This window comes from Lampetra fluviatilis, chromosome 3, assembly GCF_964198595.1.
Source record: "Lampetra fluviatilis chromosome 3, kcLamFluv1.1, whole genome shotgun sequence".
NCBI classification, from domain to species: Eukaryota; Metazoa; Chordata; class Hyperoartia; order Petromyzontiformes; family Petromyzontidae; genus Lampetra; species Lampetra fluviatilis.
Window position 1 is genome coordinate 34,889,390 of NC_136277.1, and position 24,759 is coordinate 34,914,148.

Here is a 24,759-nt window from a genome sequence, read left to right on the forward strand (position 1 = left end):
CCCGCCCCTCACTCCCCATAGCCCCGCCCATTTACAGCCGTGACCCAGCCTCTTCACCAATGGCCCCGCCTTAATTTTTAGACCCCGCCCAATTGACTACTAAGCCCCTGCACGTGTCCCCGCCCCCCTCTGTGCCATTGGCTGGAGAGCGCGCGAGTGTTGATGTCGAGCTCCTCGCGAATGGTCGGAATCCACCCACGTGCGTCATTGTCCCCGACTCCGCCTATTGTTTACGCTGTGACGTCATCTCCCCGAGCCGCTGTTGCCATGTGACTTGCGGGGAGGCTGACGGCGAGCTCCTCACCTAAGATGGCGCACCAACATCCTCCGCCTGGTGACGTCACGCGCGGCCCTTGACGAGGCTGTCCAACGCGTGCCGGTGACTGAGGTTCCGTGGCGGTCCACGCGAAGTCTGGTGACCCAGGAGCCTGTCGCCTGGCTGGGCCACTACACATGTTTATTGTGGACTTGCTTATTTAGCACGCGCAAGCTAGACAAAGCTTTTGCCAATTCTATTGTTTTTGTAGCCGCACGGTGACGGCCGAACAGGCGGCGGCGAGGACACCCAAACAGGACCCCGGAGACCGCTCACTGTACGACTTCCTGTGCAGCTCGCGGTGAGTACAGTGCGGATCATAACACAACAAACATTGAACAGCAACACAACAAACATTGAACAGCGACACAACAAACATTGAACAGCAACACAACAAACATTGAACAGCGACACAACAAACATTGAACAGCGACACAACAAACATTGAACAGCAACACAGCAAACATTGAACAGCAACACAGCAAACATTGAACAGCAACACAGCAAACATTGAACAGCAACACAGCAAACATTGAACAGCAACACAACAAACATTGAACAGCAACACAACAAACATTGAACAGCAACACAACAAACATTGAACAGCAACACAGCAAACATTGAACAGCAACACAGCAAACATTGAACAGCAACACAACAAACATTGAACAGCGACACAACAAACATTGAACAGCAACACAACAAACATTGAACAGCAACACAACAAACATTGAACAGCGACACAACAAACATTGAACAGCAACACAACAAACATTGAACAGCAACACAACAAACATTGAACAGCAACACAACAAACATTGAACAGCGACACAACAAACATTGAACAGCAACACAACAAACATTGAACAGCAACACAACAAACATTGAACAGCAACACAACAAACATTGAACAGCAACACAACAAACATTGAACAGCGACACAACAAACATTGAACAGCAACACAACAAACATTGAACAGCAACACAACAAACATTGAACAGCAACACAACAAACATTGAACAGCAACACAACAAACATTGAACAGCAACACAACAAACATTGAACAGCAACACAACAAACATTGAACAGGCAACACAACAAACATTGAACAGGCAACACAACAAACATTGAACAGCAACACAACAAACATTGAACAGCAACACAACAAACATTGAACAGGCAACACAACAAACATTGAACAGCAACACAACAAACATTGAACAGCAACACAACAAACATTGAACAGCAACACAACAAACATTGAACAGCAACACAACAAACATTGAACAGCAACACAACAAACATTGAACAGCAACACAACAAACATTGAACAGCGACACAACAAACATTGAACAGCAACACAACAAACATTGAACAGCAACACAACAAACATTGAACAGCAACACAGCAAACATTGAACAGCAACACAGCAAACATTGAACAGCAACACAACAAACATTGAACAGCAACACAACAAACATTGAACAGCAACACAACAAACATTGAACAGCGACACAACAAACATTGAACAGCAACACAGCAAACATTGAACAGCGACACAACAAACATTGAACAGCAACACAACAAACATTGAACAGCAACACAACAAACATTGAACAGCAACACAACAAACATTGAACAGCGACACAACAAACATTGAACAGCAACACAACAAACATTGAACAGCGACACAACAAACATTGAACAGCAACACAACAAACATTGAACAGCGACACAACAAACATTGAACAGCAACACAACAAACATTGAACAGCGACACAACAAACATTGAACAGCGACACAACAAACATTGAACAGCAACACAACAAACATTGAACAGCGACACAACAAACATTGAACAGCGACACAACAAACATTGAACAGCAACACAACAAACATTGAACAGCGACACAACAAACATTGAACAGCGACACAACAAACATTGAACAGCAACACAACAAACATTGAACAGCAACACAACAAACATTGAACAGCGACACAACAAACATTGAACAGCAACACAACAAACATTGAACAGCGACACAACAAACATTGAACAGCAACACAACAAACATTGAACAGCAACACAACAAACATTGAACAGCGACACAACAAACATTGAACAGCAACACAACAAACATTGAACAGCAACACAACAAACATTGAACAGCGACACAACAAACATTGAACAGCAACACAACAAACATTGAACAGCAACACAACAAACATTGAACAGCAACACAGCAAACATTGAACAGCAACACAACAAACATTGAACAGCAACACAACAAACATTGAACAGCGACACAACAAACATTGAACAGCAACACAACAAACATTGAACAGCAACACAACAAACATTGAACAGCAACACAGCAAACATTGAACAGCGACACAACAAACATTGAACAGCAACACAACAAACATTGAACAGCAACACAACAAACATTGAACAGCAACACAACAAACATTGAACAGCGACACAACAAACATTGAACAGCAACACAACAAACATTGAACAGCAACACAACAAACATTGAACAGCAACACAACAAACATTGAACAGCGACACAACAAACATTGAACAGCGACACAACAAACATTGAACAGCAACACAACAAACATTGAACAGCAACACAACAAACATTGAACAGGCAACACAACAAACATTGAACAGGCAACACAACAAACATTGAACAGCAACACAACAAACATTGAACAGCAACACAACAAACATTGAACAGCAACACAACAAACATTGAACAGCAACACAACAAACATTGAACAGCGACACAACAAACATTGAACAGCGACACAACAAACATTGAACAGCAACACAACAAACATTGAACAGCAACACAACAAACATTGAACAGGCAACACAACACGTTCACAGCAGCACGGTGCAACACCACACCGACATCCCGGCGTACGAGCACGGCGAGAACAGGGCGGTGTAACCGCGTGCCCATGTAAGTAAGTGGAGGCGCAGCCCTGCAAGTGCACGAGGCGCAGCCCTGCAAGTGCACGAGGCGCAGCCCTGCAAGTGCACGAGGCGCAGCCCTGCAAGTGCACGAGGCGCAGCCCTGCAAGTGCACGAGGCGCAGCCCTGCAAGTGCTCGCGGCTCACGCCACAGGCGGCGGAAGCGGCCTCCGTGATGTTTGTGGGGCGCTCCGCCACCGTGGGTGACACCGTGGGTGACAGCCACAGAGAGCCCCTGGCGTGAAGAGGGAAGTTTTGGCCTACTCTTCCACTCTGACCAGACAGATGGCTTTGCAGAGGGAATCATAAAATATATGATATGATTAAAAATACGTAGCAATACAAGACACTATACATGAAAGGTTAAACAACAGCACGTCGTTTATAAATGTGCTAATAACAACATACGCACAGTAATGGACGCAGCCTCGTGGCAATCTACCGCTGGATGAAGGCGTCCGTCAGGCGCTGCCTGTGCCGGTTGGTGCTGAAGGGCCTGGGGCCGGTGTCGCTCTTCACTGGCCTGAGCCAGTGAGCTAACTGGTGCGCCACCGCTCCACCCCAACACAGAACGCACTAAGAAGTACCAACCTATGTTCTATGAAGAGTATGAAACAAATGATGACAGTAACATACAGTAGCACACCAATAATAACGTGCTTACATTGTAACAAACATTAGCAACACCAAAGCAGAGCAACTTAAAACTCAAGTCGCAGTGACGACAGTGACATCTCGTTAGCAATGGGAGTGCACGCGTTAAGCGCTGCGTGCAATCACACGACAACGTCTGTTTGCAGCACATTGTGGTTAGAAGCTAGTCGCCTTGAATTGCATTTCATGTTCTTGGTGGACGTGCTTGTGCGACAGGGATTTATTTTGGCCCCGACACTATATTACATATCCACAAAGCTCGGAGACGCTTCCCATGGTTGTACCGTTTAAAGTTCCATCTGGTACAGTTAAAATGAGAGGCTGGTAGATTCCATGGTTGCGGTCAAGGGACGGCTGCCTTCTGATTAACCATGTTATGTATTTCTGATAATTTGGTAATTGCTGTTCAAATTTCGATTTAAAGCTTTCGTGACTGCAGGGATTCATCTTCTTGGTTTATTCGATAAAGTCACGTAGAAGGGAAATAATAAAATAATAATTGTGAGAATTGTATTTTATTATGTTTTATTTTTATTATTTTATTATTTCCCTTCTACGTGACTTTACCGAAAGAACCAAGAAAATTGCTGTTCACTCTGACAAGGAGTTGATCAGCTGCTGAACCTGGGGCTTGCCGCTAAGAGTTGTCCGTCAATGCCAGCCCCACCATCTCATGACTTCCAGCCATCAAGGACTTGACACTGCACATGGCTTTAAAGTGCAACAAGCCTGGCACGATCGCCGTGGAGACTCCACAGTGGTAAACGGTGGCTGTGGTAGTTGTTTATACAGAATGTATGCGAGTGCGAAGTTACGTTTTTAAAATATATAATGGTGTGTACCCCAACCCCTTAAAATCTCACAGTGACCGCCATCTCGCATTGGAACTTGTGTCTACGGGATCCCTGGAGTCTGGGGCCGGAGCAGAGGGGTCAGGGTGGGGGGCCAGGGCAGTGGGGGTCATGGAGGCGAGCGCCCCAGACTACGTGACGGCGCAGCTGCTGGGCATGGTCAACCAGGACGACATCAGCGCTGTGGTGCAAGCACAGCGCCACATGTGAGGCTCCGCACACTCGTGGCGTTACCAACTCTTAACTCCAAACAGACACCGTCACTCACCAACGCAATCACAACCAGTACTCACGATGGCAACCTCCACTTACCACCACTGCCACAACCTTTAAACCCATGCAATAACCAATTGACCACCTACTGACGATGGCCATTGGACCGGCTGCCCTGGCAGTCCCACCCATCTCATCCCAGTTGCTCTGTCAATGAACCCCGCACCACTCTGCCTTCTGCCGCTTCTCCCCTCGTCTCGTCTGCCCCCTCCCCCCTCCCCCCAGGTTGGACCGGTTTGAGAAAACGAACGAGATGCTGCTGAACTTTAACGAGCTGTCATCGTCGCGCCTCGCCTCCATGACAGAACGCTTCACCCAGCACACGCGCACGCTCGCCGACATGCGCCGCGACCTCGACACCGTCTTCCGTCGCATCCGGCAAGTGCCCGGCGCACACGACAACGCACACGACAACGCACACGGGCACGCACGCACGCACGGGCACGCACGCACGGGCACGCACACACGGGCACACACACACGGGCACGCACACACGGGCACGCACACACGGGCACGCACACACGGGCACGCACACACGGGCACGCACACACGGGCACGCACACACGGGCACGCACACACGGGCACGCACACACGGGCACGCACACACGGGCACGCACACACGGGCACGCACACACGGGCACGCACACACGGGCACGCACACACGGGCACGCACACACGGGCACGCACACACACGCAGGCATAGAGTACACACACACGAGTACTCATTCTCACGGAGGTGGTTTCGCATAGTGTGGACTAATATCTTTCTTTTCTTTATGGGATACAGTTTTGGCCCCCTCACACGTGTTGGTCTTCCCTGGGTCCGGTTTCCTCCCACGTGATGAAAATATCTTTATAGAGGACCACAGAGCTTGGACAATTGTTGGTAACACCGGCTCCCCGCCGTCTGGCTGCCTTCCCTCTTGTCTCTGGTGCCTCAGCAATTGTGAGACGCGATCTTGCGTGCATACGTAAGCGCATGCATACATACAAGCACACGAGCTCAAAAGACCTCTCGCTCGCGCCTACATGTGAACACAAACACACGTACGTGACCGCGACCACTGGTACAAATGCAAATGAATACGCGCACGCAGACACGTGCACGCATTTGAACATGTGCGCTTCTCGCGTGCGCGTTGTGTTTGGAGGAGCGGTCTGCACTGCCCTTGTGGACCCCGTGACGCGGTCGGTGTCCCCACAGAACCCTGCGGCGCAAGCTGGAGAAGCAGTACCCCGAGTCATTCAGCCGTGAGTGTCGCCCACCCCTGTACCCTGTCACGTTTACGGATGACAGTATGGTAAATGCTGGGATAGCAGCGATGCCCACGTCCCAGAGAATAAAAAAACACCTTCCTGTGGAAGATGGCAGCCTTCACGTGGCCCACTGTTTCGTGATAAATCACGACGCGTGCCATCGACGCGGCGACCGAACATCGATCTCCCCGTCTCTAGAGCAACAACACGAGCGAAATTCTAGTTGTTGCTCAGCATCGAGATCAGCAATACGAAAGAAGACCGAACATTGCTCCCACACGTGTGTTCACTGCTGTGGTGTATAATGCCCTTTGCTGGAGTTCATGTTCATATGGCCGTTTGTAGGGCATGCAGACTTTATCTAGTTTTGTACATTAATGCACATGCATGTTGATACTCTAACTTGTTTACATGCACTTGTTCACACACACAAGTTCGTACATTTAGACAAGCACACGCGTGTTCTCTCTCACACACACACACGTGCTCTTCTGGTGCCACCGTGTGTTCACCGCAGGCTGCCATGAGGCGGGGGCCGAGGAGGAGCGGGAGGGTCGCCGTGAGGCAGCGCGGGGCGCCGCGCCGTCAGCAGAGGGCGCGCGTCCCCCTCCTCCCGGACCCCCGTGAGCAGCGAGGGGAGTGGGGATCCAGGAGCCCTGGCTGCAGTGGCGACGACCGTGGAGCTTTGACCGTTCACTGTGGGGTTTTTTTTCCACTGGGTGCGTGATCTGCGGGTCGGGGTCCTTTTCTGCACTTTCATCGGCAAGACAGCTGGACATTCACATGGCGTGTCCACACGCAAACACACCCAGACCTTCACATGAACACACGCAAGTCAACTGGCATCAGCCGGTTGCGAGTAACGCCCACGTGGATTTCACCGCCATATTGTCGAGTGGTGCTCGGAAAAGTCACCAACGGCATTGCACGACTCCACGATTGGACATTACACTCAGCAGCCCCAACTCACCTTCGACACATCTGTGCATTGGGGCATGGGCAATGTAGAATATTGCTGCCTGCTTGGCTTCGTGTCCCAGGTCTCTTGCTGAAGGAATCGTGCATATCAGTGGCTCTGGACTGGGTAAATAAAGACGTTTGATCGACCCCAAGGCACGTGACGTCGTTTCTCTGCAATTCACCTCAACCAGGGATGGGCTCAGTCCCGAGTCAGGACTGGTGGTGGCTGCGGGGTTGAGGCTTCTTCTGGTTTCACTGGCACCTGCAGGGAGGACGCGTCCCGGAGCGGATTGAGAGGCAAGAGCAGTGGTTGAGGCTACGCGTGGTTTTTATTGACGGAACGGCTGGCGGGGCGGCACGATGCAGGGCGCGGACACGGGGACGCCGAGGTTAATGTTTCTATTCACGTTGGACTATTTACATCGCGGTACACACGGCGGCGGCGGCGGGGCCACATGGGCCCCGCCAGGCCGCACCCGCACATGGCATGTTTACAAATCTGAGAACGGAACGACAGACGCGTGGCGACCGCTGGTTAAAGATTCACAAGCGACTAAAACAAGCTGCGTGCATTCATCAGGCAGAGACGTTGGCCCTACCAAGAGGATCCCCGTGAAGAGGGACCGCGTACAAGGGGACCCTGTGAAGTGAGGCCCATATAAAGGTACTCCATAAGAGGGACCCCATACAAGGGGACCCCCCCATTAGAGTGGGACTCCTTGAAGGGGAACCCCCATGCCAGGGCAGCTGGTCCCTTGGCCTCCGTGCACCTACAGCACTTTAAGTTAATAGCGACAACAATCAATGTGGGTGATGATCGGCTTTTACAAAACGAACTGAAATGACGCGACTCGCACTTCAGTTAGACAGCTCAGATTCGAGTTTTCATTCTACGATTTCCCCCGCCAACGCCGGCCACACGGCTGCGTAGACCCACGCTGCGCCGGCGAGTCACCCCCTAATCACTTGACCCGGTCACCCCAATCAGGTGACGTCGTGATCATCCCGACGCTGGGAACTGGGTGTCGTGGAATCGTTACCGTGAGTTCAATCAGAGTGGTTGCTTGTCATTGACACTGTTACCACCTCCCTCAAACGTGGAGGGAACCCCTGGGAGGTCCCATTTCTGGGGAGGGGGGTGGAAGGTCGGGGGGCCCTGCCCCTTCTGACGCCCACCCTCCCTCGACGTGGGAAGCAATGCTGATATCCCCCAATCACCATCCCCCACCCCAATCACCATTCCCCACCCCAATCACCATCCCCCACCCCGCTTCCCTGGGCACACAGCCATGCGGAGCACCTGGGGGCACGGGGTAAGGGGAGGGCCGGGCGAGGGGGGGTCATGGCCCCACTTTATAGAGGGGGGCAGGGCACCCCCACACCCAGCCCCTTCTCGTGGGAGTGCTTGTATGCGTTTGGGTGTACTTGTATATTTGTATCGTTGTGCATGTGTATTTGCAAGGACGTGTGCATTTGTGTACAGGTGTCTTCATGTTTAACTTCACTGTGTGGCTGTGCGTGTGTGGGTGCGAGTTTCATCGGTCGCCTGGGTTCGTGGTCCCTTCGCTCAAGGATGCGAGAGGTTGTGGAGCGTCCGCTGTGCGTGCACACACACACGCGTGCGTCACGTGTGCGCGTGCGTGCAAGCGGGCGAGTGTATGTATGTGTGCGAGCTGGGGCGGCTCGGTGTTCACGAGGAGCAAGGGATGTCTGTCATCTGGTTGTTGGTCGGCCTGAAGATAGTCTGCACAGAGAGGGTGGGAGGGGTGGGAGGGCAGAGAGGGGACACGTGAGCAGACAAACTCGCGTGCAGAGCGGCACAACAACAGCAGCAGCAGTAGTAGCCACCGGCATTCACCATGAGGTGGCAGTGACATCACCAGTGTTTGTGCCAGGTGCACATTAAGGCTATCAAGCGAAGTGTGTGAGGCCCGCCTGCAGCTGGCAGATCACGGAGACAGAGCCAGCTGTATGTATGTTGAACTTCTTTCGCACCGTACATAGCCAACCGTGCTAATTGGAGGTGCGGGTGTATGGGTTAACCAATTGAGATGACTGGGACACACAAAGAAATACCTACAGTTATATGCATGCACCCACCCAACAGAAATCCGTACATCTACACAAGCACACAATGTAAATGCAATCTTACAAACGCATGCACATAAATACCAGTCGTTACACAGGGCTCAGCACAATTTGTACCTCAACTGGAGACTGCTGGGGAACACCGACTGGCACGGTTGGGTCCGTGTGGTGCAAAAGCAGCTCAACATACACACGCAGGCTTGGGCTGCTAGGTGGCCAGGCGATGGCAGTACAGCTACGAATGTTGTAATCGATCAGTTCGGACCTTTGAGCGTTACCCCTGGTCTGCATGGGCAGTCTCTGGATACTCTGGTTTCCTCCCACGAGAAACGACTCTCTCATTCATGGAATTTCTCAAACATCTCAACGCAGGGACCCTCCTTAGGAGCAGGTGTGGAAACTCGTTGAGGTTGTCTTGGGTAAATAAAAGACGCTTGTGTATAAAACCCCACACACATAGACAAGTACACACAAATAATCACACCCATGCAAATATATACAGCCCATACCAGTACTACAACCTACAAGCGCATCATCATAATTACTCAACGGCCTGACAGACACTCGAACACGTCACCACGCGGGCCTGTACCTTCTGCCCCGTCCCGTGTCTCAGGCTGTTCCTGTTGTCGTCGCCCTCGTCCTCCACCTCACACACGGCAACACAGACACCCCCACGTTACAGTCCTGCTGTCCGCGAGCGCCTATTAAGGCTGGCGGCGTCCAGTGCTCGCCATGCGCCCTCCCCTCTTCCCGGTGCTGTTGCCACACTGCACTGGTGATTATTTAAGGCCGAGGTGACCTAGGAGTGGCCCCATGTAAGCGGCTGCTGCCCTTGCTGCTGATTTTGCTGCCTCTATCAGGCGCTGGGGAACGTAGTCATGGCAACGGGCAGCAGTGCCGGCATGTTAACGAGGCGGACGGGAGAGGGAGGAGCACACACACACTCGCTCAAATACATCAACACGCTCAATTCACACAGGCTCACATACTTGCACATGTACACAACTCACATGCTCATGTGCGCACAAACTCGCACCATAGCTCACACACACCAACTCACACGGAATCCCATACTCCATGTCACACAGGCTCACACTTGCGCGCTCACACCGAAACTCGTGCTCACACTCGCGCTTGGAAAACAGCAACAGCCACCATTAACCACTGTGCGGTGGTGACATCACCCCAGGTGCTTGTGCCAGGCTAGGTGCACTTTGAGGCCATGTGACGTGTCAAAGGCTTGCTCAAAGGCGATTACTGGACAGGCCTGGGTGCTATGACAGACTTGAGATCACTGACGCACCACCTGCTCCCATCTGTGCCACCTTGCTGTGTTTCAGCCGCCCAGTGCTCTGCTTGTTGTGAGCACACACACACTCTCTCTCTCAAACACTGTCACACAGACTCACTCTCAGGTATGGTCCCACACGCAAACAAGTTCCCACACGCAGACTCGAGAAGACTCGCACACTCGCCTTTGTACTTCCAATCTCAGCAGCCCTATGATCCCGGGGCATTGGGGGGGATGAGGCTCACTCCGTGGGGGTCACGGCCGCCACGTGCGCTCGCTCATCACTGCCGTGATGGTGGCGATGGTGACGATTCAGATGACGGTGTTCTGGGTGGTGGTGATGGTGGTGGCAACGGTGGTAGGAGTGGTAATGGAAGTGGCAACGGTGGTGGTGGGGATGGTGGCAGTGTTGAAGGTGGAAGTGACAGTGGTTGCAGTAGTGACGGTGATGCTGGTGACGGCGGTGGTGATGATCACCTCTTTTTTCCATTTCAGCTCGCAGAAGATCCTCTCAAAGCACTCGTGCATGTAGTTATACTGGGGGAGGCATGTGCACACACACGAACCCACGCACACGTGTACACACACAGTGAGCACAAGAGGCCCCTTGGGCCTAACGAGTGAAACTTTATAGCACGTGTTGGTATACTGCTAGAAGTGTGTGTGTGTGTCTTTGTATACTGGCATACTGCCACGACTAATGTGTGTGCGTCCGTGCAGATGCAGGTATACTACGAGAGTGTGTGCGGCTTAGTACACAGCGTGTACTCGTGTGTTGTACAGATGTGTGCATGTGTGGCTCACGTAGGGAGTGAAGATCTTCACCCATCGCGGCTTCTTCTCGCCGCGGACGTACTCGAAACAGAACGCCATCCCCTCCTCGTCCGTGTCCCACTGCCGCATCTCGGCCCACTCAAACGAGATCACCTGGTTCTGCAGGCACGCACGGGTACACGGGTACACGCTTACATGTGAACACGTATGCAGGTACTCGCCGAAAGGTGAACATGCGCATGGGTACACGCCTGCACGTGAACATGCACATAAGTACATTTCAACAGGTGAACACGCACGCCAAGACCCTCCCCTTAGCCATAAGGGACTGTTTGGGAAAGTTATGTTAGCGAATACCTATGAAGGCCGTCACGGCACACGTGGGGGTGGGTGGTCAACACCATGCCTGGCCGCCTCCATCTCCCCTGTGCCGATGTTTTATACACACCCGGCCAGGTACTTATTTAAAACCGAGTCGACCTAGGGGACGTCAGGTTCACAGCACATTAACCAATGCGCAAACACTCCCCATAACACACACACACTGACAACAGCACAGGGAACACTAACAGCAACGCCCAACACCACTCGGAAGCCAACACTGAGATCAACGCGACCCTGAGCACCCCGCTCCCTCGCGTGAGGCCGTGACCCCGTGAGGCCGTGACCCCGTGAGGCCGTGACCCCGGCTGACCTCGAGCTGGCCCTCCTGGGTGCAGGCGTGCAGCGAGAAGTGGTGCAGGCCCACGGCGGCCACCACATGGCCCTTCCTGCGCGAGTCGCAGGGGCAGTGTGGGAAGGCCACCTCCCCGTAGCCCTCGCAGCTCCGCACCAGCGCCAGGTACTGGGCGCGCCACCGCACAGCAACGTCAACAACATCACCGTCAGCATCATCAACGGCATCATCAACGGCATCAACAGCATCATCACCAAGAGCATTGGCACCATTAACAGCTTCATCAATAGCATCTGAATCATCAACATCGTCAATCAACATCATCGAAAGCATCATCACCATCATCAGCAATAGCATCGGCATCATTTACATCTCCGCGTGTCACCTGCAGCTTCTTCTGCTGCTCTGTGAACTTCTGCAGCTGGTAGGATTTCTCCCCGGGCTGCACACGGCCCTTCCGCACGTCCTCCACCGCCTGCACATGCACACAAAGATCCCCCAGGTAGCCTTGAGCAGACCGTTGGGGAAAATGCTGCAGCACCTATGAAGGCTGGCATGCCACACGAGGGAGTGGATAGCCAATGGAAAAGCCCGACCTCCATTGACTCCCAAGTTATGATGTTTACATACCATACCAGGAACTCATTTAAGGTTCAGTCTGTGTAAGGGAGGCTCAGGACCGGTTCAAATATTCACCACTGTAATTGTGAGAGTGGGAATTGACCTCGGGTTGCCAGGTTCGAATTGCAGTGCACTGACCACGACACTACTGCTCCCCTTTGTCTTTGTGAGTGTAGGTGTGAGCGAATGCAGGTGTGTGTAGGTGAGTGTAGATGGGAGGGAGCGAGAGCAGATGTGTGAGGGCGTGAGCGAGCGTAGGTAAGCAAATGGAGGTGAGCGAGTGTAGGTGAGCATGTGTGGGTGAGCAAGTGTGGGTGAGCGAGTATAGGCGAGCGAGTGTGGGTGAGCAATTGAGTGTAGGTGAGCAAGTGTGGGTGAGCAAGTGTGGGTGAGCGAGTGTGGGTGAGCGAGTGTGGGTGAGCGAGTGTGGGTGAGCGAGTGTGGGTGAGCGAGTGTGGGTGAGCAATTGGGTGTGGGTGAGCAATTGAGTGTAGGTGAGCGGGTGGAGGTGAGCGAGTGTGGGTGAACAATTGAGTGTAGGTGAGCGGGTGGAGGTGAGCGAGTATAGGTGAGCGGGTGGAAGTGAGCGGGTGGAGGTGAGCGGGTGGAGGTGAGCGGGTGTAGGTGAGCGAGTATAGGTGAGCGGGTGGAGGTGAGCGGGTGGAGGTGAGAGGGTGGAGGTGAGCGGGTGGAGGTGAGCGGGTGGAGGTGAGCGGGTGGAGGTGAGCGGGTGGAGGTGAGCGAGTATAAGTGAGCGGGTGTAGGTGAGCGAGTGTAGGTGAGCGGGTGGAGGTGAGCGGGTGGCGCACACCTGGTGGTAGAGGTAGTCGAGGGCCGTGGGGCTGCTCTGCAGCAGCTCCTCGTGAGCGGGAGTGAACACCCACTTGCGCACGGCCAGGCAGGTGCCAGACGCCGCCGACGTGTAGTTCTGCACGTACAGGTGATGCGGGAACTCGTTGGGCGCCAGCTTGCGCTCTAACGGCGGGAGGGGGGGAACGTTAGTCACCCCAATGAGCAAGCCGCACGGTCGCTCGTGCGCCACCGCACGCCGCCACCCAGCAGCAGCGCCAGCGCACGCTGCACCACGGCGGGCGATCTCCTAGGTAAGCGCATCTCGAGACTAAGTGAGGCTTCTCTGGATAATAAAAATCATATCATATAATAAAAACACACACGTATCCTTTTGTTCAAAAGACGCTTAATATTAAACACTCCTTCAAGTATGCAGTCGATTAAGGTTATATTATACGGTGACGTTTTGTCAAGTAGCCGGTTATCTAATTAATTTGGCCAAACAGGCGAGGATCTTGCACCGTGGGAAAACGTCTCGTACCGAACGAGTGGTCCATGACCTCAAACAAGGCGAAGAAGTTGATGGTCTGTGTCTCCATGCCGACTTCCCGCACCACCGCCTACACGAGCACACACGGTAAACACACGCGCACACACACGTGCAAGCGTAAACATGTGAGCGTAAGTTACAGCGTACGAGAGTGTTTTAACGTGTTTATTAAAAAGTGTGCAACTTTGTGCGTCACAGTGTACGAGTGTGTGTCAGAGCATTTGAGCGACAGTATGAGAACGTTAGTCAGGAGAGCGAGTGTACAAGTGTGTGTGCGAGTGTGCACGAGTTTGTTCGTGAGCGTGTGTTAAAGTGTGTGCGAGTGCACGAGTTTGTTCGTGAGCGTGTGTGAGGGTGGTTGTGATTGTCTATGACGCACGCACCTTGTACACCTGGTCGGTGGTGCTGTTCTTCTTCACCGACACCGTTGCCGTGCTCTTGTTGGGCAGCTCCACGCGCAGGTCCACCTCCGCCACGCCACTGCCGCCCTGCTTCAAGACCCCCCCCCCGTATAGCCTTAATGGACTTGTGGGACAAGTGCTGTGAAGCGAGCACCAATGAAAGCCGGCACGGCACACGAAGAGGTGGGGGGGGGGGTTGAGGGGGGGGGTGTGGCGGGGGGGTTGGTGAGGGGGGGGTGCGTGACGACCACCAATACCCACAGCCAACTGTGTCTCCCTGCTGCCCGAGTGTGACGCTCGGCGCCGCTGCTGTCGCTCGCGCTACCCCCTGCACCGTTCAGCGTAGACCCAATTTTGTGAATAAATGTTGAAGTTTATTGAAATTATGAGCTTGGGGCTCCATGCCGAACAACAAGACCCGGAGTAGGAGCCCCCCCCCCCCACAGCTAAAGCGGAACCTGCTCCCTCTAATGGCCCCACCCCGTCCGGGTTGTAAGAGAATTAAAACCCTCGCCAAGCACCGATATGCGTCATGACGAGGATATGAAACTGGATCGCCACTCCCCGCACGCGCACACACGCACGCACACATCGTTACTGGCACACTCACGTTAAAGTTGTCGTCAGTCACTACACAACACCCATGAACATGCTCCCTTGCGGCATGGCTCATCTTTTGTGACAGGAGCCCCTCTAATTGTGTACAATCTGATTAGACTCAACGTTACACCTCTGCGATCCCTCACTTCCTTCGACGCTTGCTGCAGAATCCTCGAATTGCCCCGGGGCAACTGCCCACACCCTTTCTCCTACGCCCCCCCACCAAGCCCCGCGTGGGTCGCTCCACCACAACTCGCACGCACACACCGCCCGCTTGCCCTCTGCTCGGACGGTTTGCTACACGACCGATTAACGTTCTAACGTTTACAAAGAACGAGCATTTACAATTCTCATTTCTGCTGTGGACATTTCTAAAACGGTGCGTTCAGCATTGTTTGGTTCACACGCTGGAATTCCCCGTGGCTCTGCTCCGCTGATTTAAACCGAGGCCCTCTCCGCGTGGAGAGGGAGAGAGGGGGGGCGCAGACTCGCCGAGCGTTGACCTGCTGATAAAGGTCACTCATCTCAGAGATCTATTCCCAGGGCAGCCACACGCAACAGCAGCGCCGTGTTAAACCGCCCTTACTCCACGCATTGCGTCACCCTCGCTACTCTACACTCGACCTTCAAGCTGGGGGGGGGGGGCTGCGGGATGCTGCGACTATGGGGGGGGGGGCGATTTTCAGCACAAGAAGAAGCAGCCGAGAGCAGCTTCAGGTCAGACAAGACCCCCCCCTCCCCCACCCGTCTACCTACCCCTCCCCCCGCGTGACAATGCGGTCTGGTCACCACGGAAACCGGATGACGTCACCCCTTCCCCGTTGTAACAGTCGCTATTCAGGTTGCACAATGGCTGCATCAACACGAGCGGCACACAAACACTCGCTCCCCGCACGCAGGCTCCCCGCACGCCGATGCACACACATACCAGCACATGTGCGTAGCGTTCACAAAGTCCCCAACACAGCCATGCCTGGTGTGCCGTAGTGTAAAGATTAGCACTGGGGAAACAAAGAAGGCCTGGAGCAGTGCGAGCCACACCACCCTCACTTGCACTGTAGCAACCTTAATAGGAGCTCGCGAACAGCACTTTCTCCCACCACTATACACGAGATTTTTGTGTGTTTTTGTGTATACATGGTTGTATGAGATGGTGTGTGTGGGGAGCGGTAGTGTAGCGGTCAGCGCGCTGCGCTATGGACCTGGCCGCCCGAGTTCGATTCCCGCTCACGGCCAACACAAGTGACAATTATCTGAACCGGTCACGGGCCTCCCCTAGGTCGACTCAGCCTCAAATGAGTACCTGGTGCGGTGTGTAAACATCTCCACTGGGGAGACAAAGGCGGCCGAGCGTGGTGTTGGCAGCCCACCCCTCGTGTGTTGTGCCGGCCTTCATAGGTGCTCACAAACAGCGCTTGCCCCAACAGTCTGTTCAGGCTGTACGGGGAACTTGTCTTTGATGGTGTGTGTATGGCGGTGAGTGCCAGTGGATGTTCATGTACGGCGACGAGTGTGAATGGGTGTGCACGGTACTCACATCTGCCGACTCGGACAGGAACTCCTGCATGATGTCGCTCTCTCCAATGACGCGCACAGCACAGACTGTGGGCGACACACACGGCGGGTGAAACACGGAGTAAGCCACGTGGGTGACACAGAGAGACAAAACGTCACCTCTATCGGACACCACCGAATGTGGCTGGTGGCAACTCTGGCGCCCGCCGCGACATGCTCACATGGCGACTGCGGTGGCACAGCAGCAGCAGTGTCCCTGCAGCCCCGTGGGAGCAGTGGCGCTGCCCGGTCGAGCCGCTCCCGGCACCAACGACAAACTAACGGGACGAGGAAGTGCGTCTTGAAGGAGCTGACCATGTCACCCTGTGGGCTGATGTAAAGAATAATAATGCCCTTGATCTACCGTCCGTTTGGATGCCGGAGAAATTTCACCAGAGTTTGGCTGCTTTGCGTGGGAGGAACGTGCGTCGTAAACTGAGAGACAAATGCGACATTCAAAGTTCCGGAAGATACATTCTGGAATCTGTTGCAGCCCCAGGTTACAGAAGGGTTAGGTTCCCGAGAACAATCCATAACCCACATTTTCCGTATGTTGGAAATAGTTGTGCCTCCCCTACCCGATTACTAGCTTGTTTTCTCTCAGTACCGCATTGCGCTGTCGTCCGTTTTCTATTGCTGCCCGTATCGTATCGCTGTACATACGCTCAGCACTTCCTACGATTCTTTCTTTCATTGAATATCTACCCCAACACTACCTATAATTAAACTAATGGAACATACTGTATCTATATTTTTGTGAATAACACGAAACATTTTAATATTAATTGTTAACAGAAAGCAGCCACGCCCGAATGTTCGTTTGCCTTACATTTGGCTACGCCTAGACTTCTCCGATCGCTGTTGGCCGAGATCATAAGCAATCGAAGTGTAATTGTGTTAAATAAAGTACGCACAGTAAATAACTCATTAAATAAACATAAATGGAAGAAAACTAGCAATAGAAATATGGGAAAAAATTAATTGTTTTATAGAAAAAAACAATGATGTAATACAACAAAAGTAAAATAATTACGTAACGCTACAAAAAATTCCATTTACCTTAATCCTGGTGAAGCTTGGGCTCAGTGAAGGCGGCGTTTTGGTGGAGCGCATCGTAAGGCAGGGCTTACACCTCGCTCCGCCGTATTCATCCTCAACCTCACCGCGCTGTACTGTTTGCGCTTACGTAACTAACGCAAAATAATCCGCATGTTGAATTTTATTTTTACATGATTTATGGGAGCATTTCCGTAAGGTCGGATTTCCGTAAGTCGGGTCTTCCACAACCCGGGGACTTGCTGTATTGGACAAAAATCCCAATATTCATTAATTTGAACCTATCTACGTGACTTTACCGAAAGACCCAAAGAATATGAATTCCTGCAGTCACGAAAGCTTTAAGTCAAGATTTCACCCAGAAAGTACTTGGTGAGAAACAAAGCCCTGCTGGTATCTGTATCTGAGACACGGCGGTGGCGTTCCTGTGTGGTGCAACGTTTGAGATGGGTGGCTGTGGTTGCGCTCAAGGCTGTTACTAATTAATCTGGCCGATGGCAACCCAAGACAAAGACCGTGGGGGACTTGGGGGTGGGGAGGAGGGGAAGGATGGGGAGGGGTCTTGGGGAGGAGGAGAGGGTGAATACAAAAAAAGTGGCAGGAGGATGGGGAGAGGAAACTGCGGAAGAGGGGGGAGAGACAGGAGGATGAAGAGGGGGAGGAGAAATAATGAGGTGGGGAGGAAGAGGCGGAGTCTCCAGGAGTAAGAGGATGAGAAGAAGAGAAGGAGTTGACGGTGAAGGAGGCTGGAGATTGGTCTTCAGTAGGAGGACGAGGAGTGGAAGATGAGGAGGAAGCGGAGCAGTCTCGGGGAGGAGAGGCCAGAGAGGAGGGAGGGGGTCCCACCTCGTTCGAGGTACTCCTCCAGACCGCGGCGCCGTGCGTCCAGCTGCTGCTCGGAGAGGGAGAACGGCCACTTCCCCGGGAGCTTTGGGAACCCGAAGTCAGAGAATTCGCGCTTCAGGTTCTGGTGCAGGATCACGAACTCACGGAAGCGGCGCGAGCAGAGCTGGCGCCCCGCCATGTAGATGTTAAACGCCTGCGGGGATAGGGGACAACAACGCCACAACATCCCCGTCACTGCCATCGTCACCAGCAACATCATGGCCACATTCATTGCCACCATCGCGATCGTCATCGTCACGGTCATGGAAATCACCGGCATCATAACCATGGTCATCCCACGTGATCAACTCGCCAATCATAATAATCATGTTCACCACCACAACTCCCTCAACCCCCACACTAGGATAGAGAATCCAACCAGCGACCCCTGGATTGCAAGTCCAGCGTGCGAACCATTGCACCGCTGCGGTGGCTCTTTTTCCTCGAACGGAGACCAACGCAAATCCATCATCCAAACGTCACCGCGGCCGGCGCCTCGTCGCCAGCCCCTCACCACGAAGCGCTCCCCGTGCCGCTCCACGTGCTTGTAGCTCGGCACCGAGATGGGCACGGCGCGCTTCTCGCCGTAGTCGTAGCCCGAGTGGCCCGACGACTCGTCGCTCGGGTCGAGCCTCTCGGCCTCCTGCGGTGGCACCGACAGCACGGAGAGCACCAGCTCCCGCTCGGCGGCGCGGATCAGGTCCACCACCTGCTTGTGGGTAGCGCCCTCTACGTTCACGCCGTTCCTGCACGCGGCATGCACACACGCGGGCCAGTTTTAGAGCACCCGCTGCATACTGTGACGCACGCAAGCGCACACGGGTTCCGTAAACACCGGAGCGCACGAGGCGATGCAGTACAACACACGGGATTCACTGCCACAGCACCAGCGCCATCATGGCCATCACCGCACCACCACCATTACGACTGTCAACACCGCTGCCACCACCATCAGCACGATCGCAACCATGCCCAATTCTACCATCACGACCACTGCTGCCACCACAACCCTGTCAAGGTGTGCCCGCTCACGCAAGGAGGGGGGTCTCAGGTGGCACCAACCAACCTACTGGGCGACTGGCTCCAGCTCAACTGCACAACGGAGTCACACACACAGGACAATCTACACACGTATGCATGCTTACAGCACAAACCGGACTAAAACGGTTATAGCACAAACCACGCTGTCGAACACCCGCTGGCAGCAGGTCACAGGACAGACCCAGGTGCCATGGGTTGACTGACTGAGATGACTGGCTAATGCACCACCTGTGCCCCCTACTGTGTGAACCCACACGCACGCATGATAAACACAGGTGAACCTCACACACACTTACACTTGTTTACTCAGGAAAGCCTCACTGATTTTCAAATTCAGGCGGATCCTGTTAAGTTTTAGCTGTAGGGGGTGAACATTGCCTTGTTTCCATATTAAATCATGTGCGGTGCTGGTTTTCACATTTGACAAATTGGGACCAAGGTACACGATGGCCTAACTCTTCTTCACTGTGCATCACGAGATATTAAACGTCCAGTGTGGGTAAAGCAGACGGTGCAGAGTATTTCACGGTTAATCTACACCGCAGCGATTAACCAGGGGGGCCTGCCGTATTCGACCCGTGAACCTCTACCAAAGGTGAAAAACGCGCCACCGCCGGGCCTGGTCACCGGCCCAATGAACACGAACCACGCACGCACACACACAAATCACACACACAAAACACACACACACAAAACACACACATTTATCACACACGCATGAGCATGGGCCGCGATCACTCGCACTGCTGCTTGAAAAGCCCACAGGGTGTCGGTACGGGGGGAGGGGGCCTCAAGTCGCCCTTTGGCACTGCAGCCACGTGAAGTCGTGGCTCGGCGCCACTGCTGGACTTAACTAGAGCGCCGGCACAGCCTCACTCACGCGTCACTCGGGGCAAAAGTCCGTGTCATGTGCACGACCCAGCCAGCCACGCGCCATCAGCTGCAGCGGTAATATCACTGGCAGCAGAATCAGCAGTATCGGCAGCAGCATCCGTAATAAGACTACCAGCAGAATCGGTCGTAATAGCACTCTCAGCAGAATCAGTAGTAACATTGGCAGCATTGATATCAGCAAAAGTAGCAGCAACAGAAACACCAGTATCATCATCAGCAGTGCCCAGTCTCACGTGACCTCCCAGCCCAGGGGCATGCGGAAGTATCAGGGGGCGGCGAGGGCCTCACGTGGTGCGCACTCACCCTCCCCACCCCCCACGGGACCTGGTGAGATGCCACTCACCGCAGCACCAGCCCAAATGTCCACGCTGCCCTCACTGCCCCCCCCCCCTGCGAGCCGAGAGCTCCCTTTCGTTTCCTCGTGGGGATTTCCCCGTCCCGAATTACTGCTCCCGCATGACCCATTCCCTACCTCACATCAAAGAGCGAGTGCTCAGCCTCCGCTATTTATGGCGGCCTCTTGCTCATGAATCTCTCACAGCAAGAGCCTCGTAGAATCATCATTGTGGAATCACCATCATCATCCGCCAGCCATGGTCAATCCAATGCTGGGTGAAGGCGATGCAATGGTCCACGCAACACCTGCACAAGGCGAGGTGGCCAGCGGTAGAGTGAGCTGCACGCAATCGGCTGGGGCTTGGCTCAGCTCGTAACTCCTCCTGGGTTAATAAATTATGGAATAATAATGTGTGCGTGTAAGTGAACAGCGGTCAATGTCTATGGATAAACTCGCACCTGTCATGGAAAAGTAAAATTTCCATCACTGGCTTTGAGCTGTAATCAGGAGATGAGCACCGCCTAAATGCTCATTTGAGCAGAAAGTCACTTTGGCTTTGGAGCCACACACGAGTCGGCTTCATCACTCCATCTCCTCAGTGGACGTCCTCTCAGACGCGCTCCATTCCGTGGCTGTCACTCCATTTCCATTCTCGACTATTGGCCGTCGTGCTTCTCGCCATGACGCGTCCTATCCAAGTCCACTTGAATCATCCTTCACCGTGGCACAACAATGTTCAATAATCGTGGAGTTGGCAACGGCGACACACCGGCTCTCACGATGCTGTCTCACGGAGGAGAAAGAGGAGGCAGTGAGTCCCACCACAGACTGGGGACCCACCACAGACTGGGTCGGCCCCAACCCCGGGGGGCACGCCGCAACACCCCGACCGGCTCGGCTCCAGCCAAAGCAGTGACATCATCATCATCATAGCCATCAGCTGCAGCAGAGGCAGCAGCTGAGCCAAGCTCTTGAAATGGAAACTCATCCTTTGAGGATGATATATATACACACACACACTCATCTGCACGCTACAACACAAAATCAATATATCAACAAAGATCCTCCCCGTATGGCGTTAACAGACCGTTAATGTTGTTAGCGAGCACCTCTATAGGCCGAAATAGCGCACGAGGCAGTGGTGTGGCTACCACCACGCTCGGTCGTCTTTGTCTCCCCAGTGATGATGTTTACACACAGCAACAGCTAGTAATGTATAGCTGCATCGGAACCGGCGTTGGCCACAAGCGGGATTGAACCCCGGGTCGTGGGGTTCGCAGTGCAGTGCGCTAACCATCATTACATTACCACTCTGCGCACATATATAACATCAACACCCACCATCATGTCACACACCAACAAAGGACCCACCCCAATATTGTGTTTTTAAAGGTGTTGTTAGCGAACACCTATAGAGGCTAGAATGGCACATGAGGGGTGGTGGCCAGAACCACGCTCGGCCACCTTTGTCTCTCCGGTGCTGATGGTTACACACCACACCAGGTACAGTACTCCGTTAAGGCGACGCGCTCATTTCCTGGTTCGCCCATCAATAACAGCCCCAGGTAAAACAAACTCCGCTGTGCTTACAGCTGCATTGACACGTTAAGCGAACTTCTACTGTACGTTACTTCTGTTACGATCGTCTTTACCCCGATCCTCGCACACTCCAAAGAAGCGAATGTATAATTTGCTGTAGCTCATTCTCGTAAATACGTTCGTCGTGATGCCCGTGTCGCGAGCAAAATCCTCGATGGCCGTGTGACGAATTGGCGGTGTCACCTCATCAGACTCCCCTCTTCGTACGTATGATGAGATCTACGTTTTAGAATGTCCAAGATAAATCCCCCCATAGCTTTAACACACTTTTGGGGAAAGTACTGTTAGCGAGCGCCTATGAAAACCGAAACGGAACACGAGGGGTGGGTGGCCAGCACTACGCCTAGCCGCCCTTGTCTCCCCACCACTGATGTTTTACACACCGCGCCAGGTATTCATGGAAGGCTGAGTCGACCGAGCGGCCCAGGACCTAGTTCTGATATTCTTTATCGTTGGTCGTTAGCGGGAAATTAGCGCTGGTCGTCGGATTCGTAGTTCAGTGCGATAACCACTACACCACCGCTTCCCCACACAGACGTATGTATAATCACACCCACACACGCAATCATCACTCCTCTTGTTGTTGTGCGATGATTTGTGTATATTTGTGGTATGCCAGGTATGAGATGCTGCTGCCGGTATATTGTTGGGAGTGTAATGCACTGCCAGTGTTATTGTTGATAATAGTACTGTATAGTGCCTCGCTGCACTGTACTGCTGGTGCACTGCCAGTGTTATTAGTAATATAGTGTGTGTGCCATCCGTCTAGTATGTGTGCTATTCGTCTAGTCACTCTAGTGTGTGCTATTCGTGATATTGTGCCATCCGTCTAGTGTGTGTGCTATTCGTGATATTGTGCCATCCGTCTAGTGTGTGCTATTCGTCTAGTGTGTGTGCTATTCGTGATATTGTGTTATTCGTCTAGTGTGTGTGCTATTCGTGATATTGTGTTATTCGTCTAGTGTGTGTGCTATTCGTGATATTGTGCCATCCGTCTAGTGTGTGTGCTATTCGTCTAGTGTGTGTGCTATTTGTGATATTGTGTTATTCGTCTAGTGTGTGTGCTATTCGTCTAGTGTGTTATCCGTCTAGTGTGTGTGCTATTCGTGATATCGTGTTATTCGCGATGGGTGATTTAACGACCGTGTTGAGTCACAAGTCACATGGCGAGGATGCGGACTCCGTGCTCTCGATGTTGGCGCGTGCGAGGCGCTGATGTGTCCATGTTGGCGTCCGCGTACCGATGCTGGTGTCCCGTGTTGTTCGTGTAAAGTACTGCGAGGAGTACCGGCGGGAAACTCACCGATCACTCGGCGAGCACGCGGTGAGCCCCCGCTGGTATCCGTATCAACATCGCGTGCCGCTATTCGCGTGTTCAGCGCGGTGTGCGCGAGTGTGGACGGTGCTGCTGTTGTGACCGAGAGCGTGACCAGGAGCGCCCTGCCGCGGGCGACTACTCACACGGCGAGGATGCGGTCCCCCTTGAGGACCCCGGCTCGCTCGGCGGCGCCCCCCGGCAGCACGGCGCTCACGTGCTGCAGCGGCGCGTACAGCTCCCCGTTGATGCTGCGCAGCTGCCCGCCCTCGCTCACCTGCCCGCGCACGTTAAACCCGTAGCCCGTCTCCGACTTGACGATGCACACGACGCGCGGCCCATGCTGCAGCTGCTGCGGTTGCTGCGATTGTTGTTGTGGTGGTGGTGGTGCGTGTTGTTGTTGCTGTCGGAGCGGCTGAACCCGCGTTCCCGCCGTCTCCTCCGCCATCTTCACTGCGCTGCGAGGCTGGGGCGGGGGGGGGAGGGGAACTTCCGGTTCCGCGTGCCGAGGGGGGGGGGTCAACTTCTGGTCGCGTGCTCGACCGGGGGAGAGACTTCCGGTTCCGCGTGACTGCTGCGGGAGCAGCTTCCGGCGGGAGGGGTTCCGGTTGGGCGAGATACCAGGGGGGAGGGGTCATTTCCGCGGGGGGGACGCGACTGAGGGGGGGGGCGGTGGCGTCACTTTCGGGATGCGGCCTCTGTTCACGTGTCGCCGCCTGGTGGACGGTACCCGTCCTGCACCACGGATCTCGCTCGCACGTGGCGAGCGAGCTGGTGAAGTGGTCAACTCGCTCCACGGGGCTTTGCCGCGTCACAGAGACATGGACGACTGATCGACCTCAGGGCCTGATGGCACATCCGCCCAATGTTGCCGACAGCCACAGCAAACACTCTGGCTTGCAGCGGAGTCGCCGTGATCACTAACAACGCCATCCTTACTGTGGCATCAGTTTTTTCATTTATTTCAGTTTTCAGTTTCATTTATTT

The 24,759-nt window shown here is 53.6% G+C and overlaps 2 protein-coding genes across 3 annotated transcripts; one reads left to right on the forward strand and one right to left on the reverse strand.

Moving 5' to 3' along the window:
- The first annotated feature begins 396 nt into the window (after positions 1–396).
- KXD1 (KxDL motif containing 1) lies at positions 397–7,442 on the forward strand. The gene is made up of 5 exons (XM_078879918.1): positions 397–617; positions 4,820–5,011; positions 5,304–5,456; positions 6,283–6,329; positions 6,853–7,442. Exons 2-5 carry the CDS (start codon positions 4,917–4,919, stop codon positions 6,960–6,962), a joined length of 405 nt encoding a protein of 134 aa, XP_078736044.1. The 5' UTR covers positions 397–617; positions 4,820–4,916; the 3' UTR covers positions 6,963–7,442.
- Positions 7,443–7,612: 170 nt separating this feature from the next.
- On the reverse strand, positions 7,613–24,247 carry SNX27 (sorting nexin 27). Of its 2 annotated transcripts, none has more exons than XM_078855007.1 (13): positions 23,919–24,247; positions 19,101–19,332; positions 18,548–18,740; positions 16,629–16,693; positions 14,474–14,578; positions 14,082–14,160; positions 13,560–13,723; positions 12,513–12,602; positions 12,146–12,295; positions 11,482–11,610; positions 11,155–11,214; positions 9,976–10,032; positions 7,613–9,039 (listed from the first exon to the last, which is right to left on the reverse strand). In XM_078855007.1, the coding sequence occupies exons 1-13, from the start codon at positions 24,218–24,220 to the stop codon at positions 8,986–8,988; spliced, it is 1,680 nt and encodes a 559-aa protein (XP_078711133.1). In that variant the 5' UTR covers positions 24,221–24,247; the 3' UTR covers positions 7,613–8,985. The 2 variants fall into 2 exon arrangements, with proteins under 2 accessions (XP_078711133.1, XP_078711132.1); XM_078855006.1 differs by having other exon boundaries at positions 14,474–14,581.
- Positions 24,248–24,759: the final 512 nt, after the last annotated feature.

Bases quoted from the DNA above. Each gene is read 5' to 3' on its own strand.
- KXD1 (XM_078879918.1), top strand. From the start codon at position 4,917: ATGGAGGCGAGCGCCCCAGACTACGTGACGGCGCAGCTGCTGGGCATG. The intron at 5,012-5,303 runs GTGAGGCTCCGC...CCCTCCCCCCAG, and splicing joins GTGCAAGCACAGCGCCACAT to GTTGGACCGGTTTGAGAAAA. The intron at 6,330-6,852 runs GTGAGTGTCGCC...TGTTCACCGCAG, and splicing joins GTACCCCGAGTCATTCAGCC to GCTGCCATGAGGCGGGGGCC.
- SNX27 (XM_078855006.1), bottom strand. From the start codon at position 24,220: ATGGCGGAGGAGACGGCGGGAACGCGGGTTCAGCCGCTCCGACAGCAA. The intron at 19,333-23,918 runs GTGAGTAGTCGC...TGCCGCGTGCAG, and splicing joins GGGGACCGCATCCTCGCCGT to GAACGGCGTGAACGTAGAGG. The intron at 12,296-12,512 runs GTGACACGCGGA...TGGCGCGCCCAG, and splicing joins AGCAGCAGAAGAAGCTGCAG to TACCTGGCGCTGGTGCGGAG.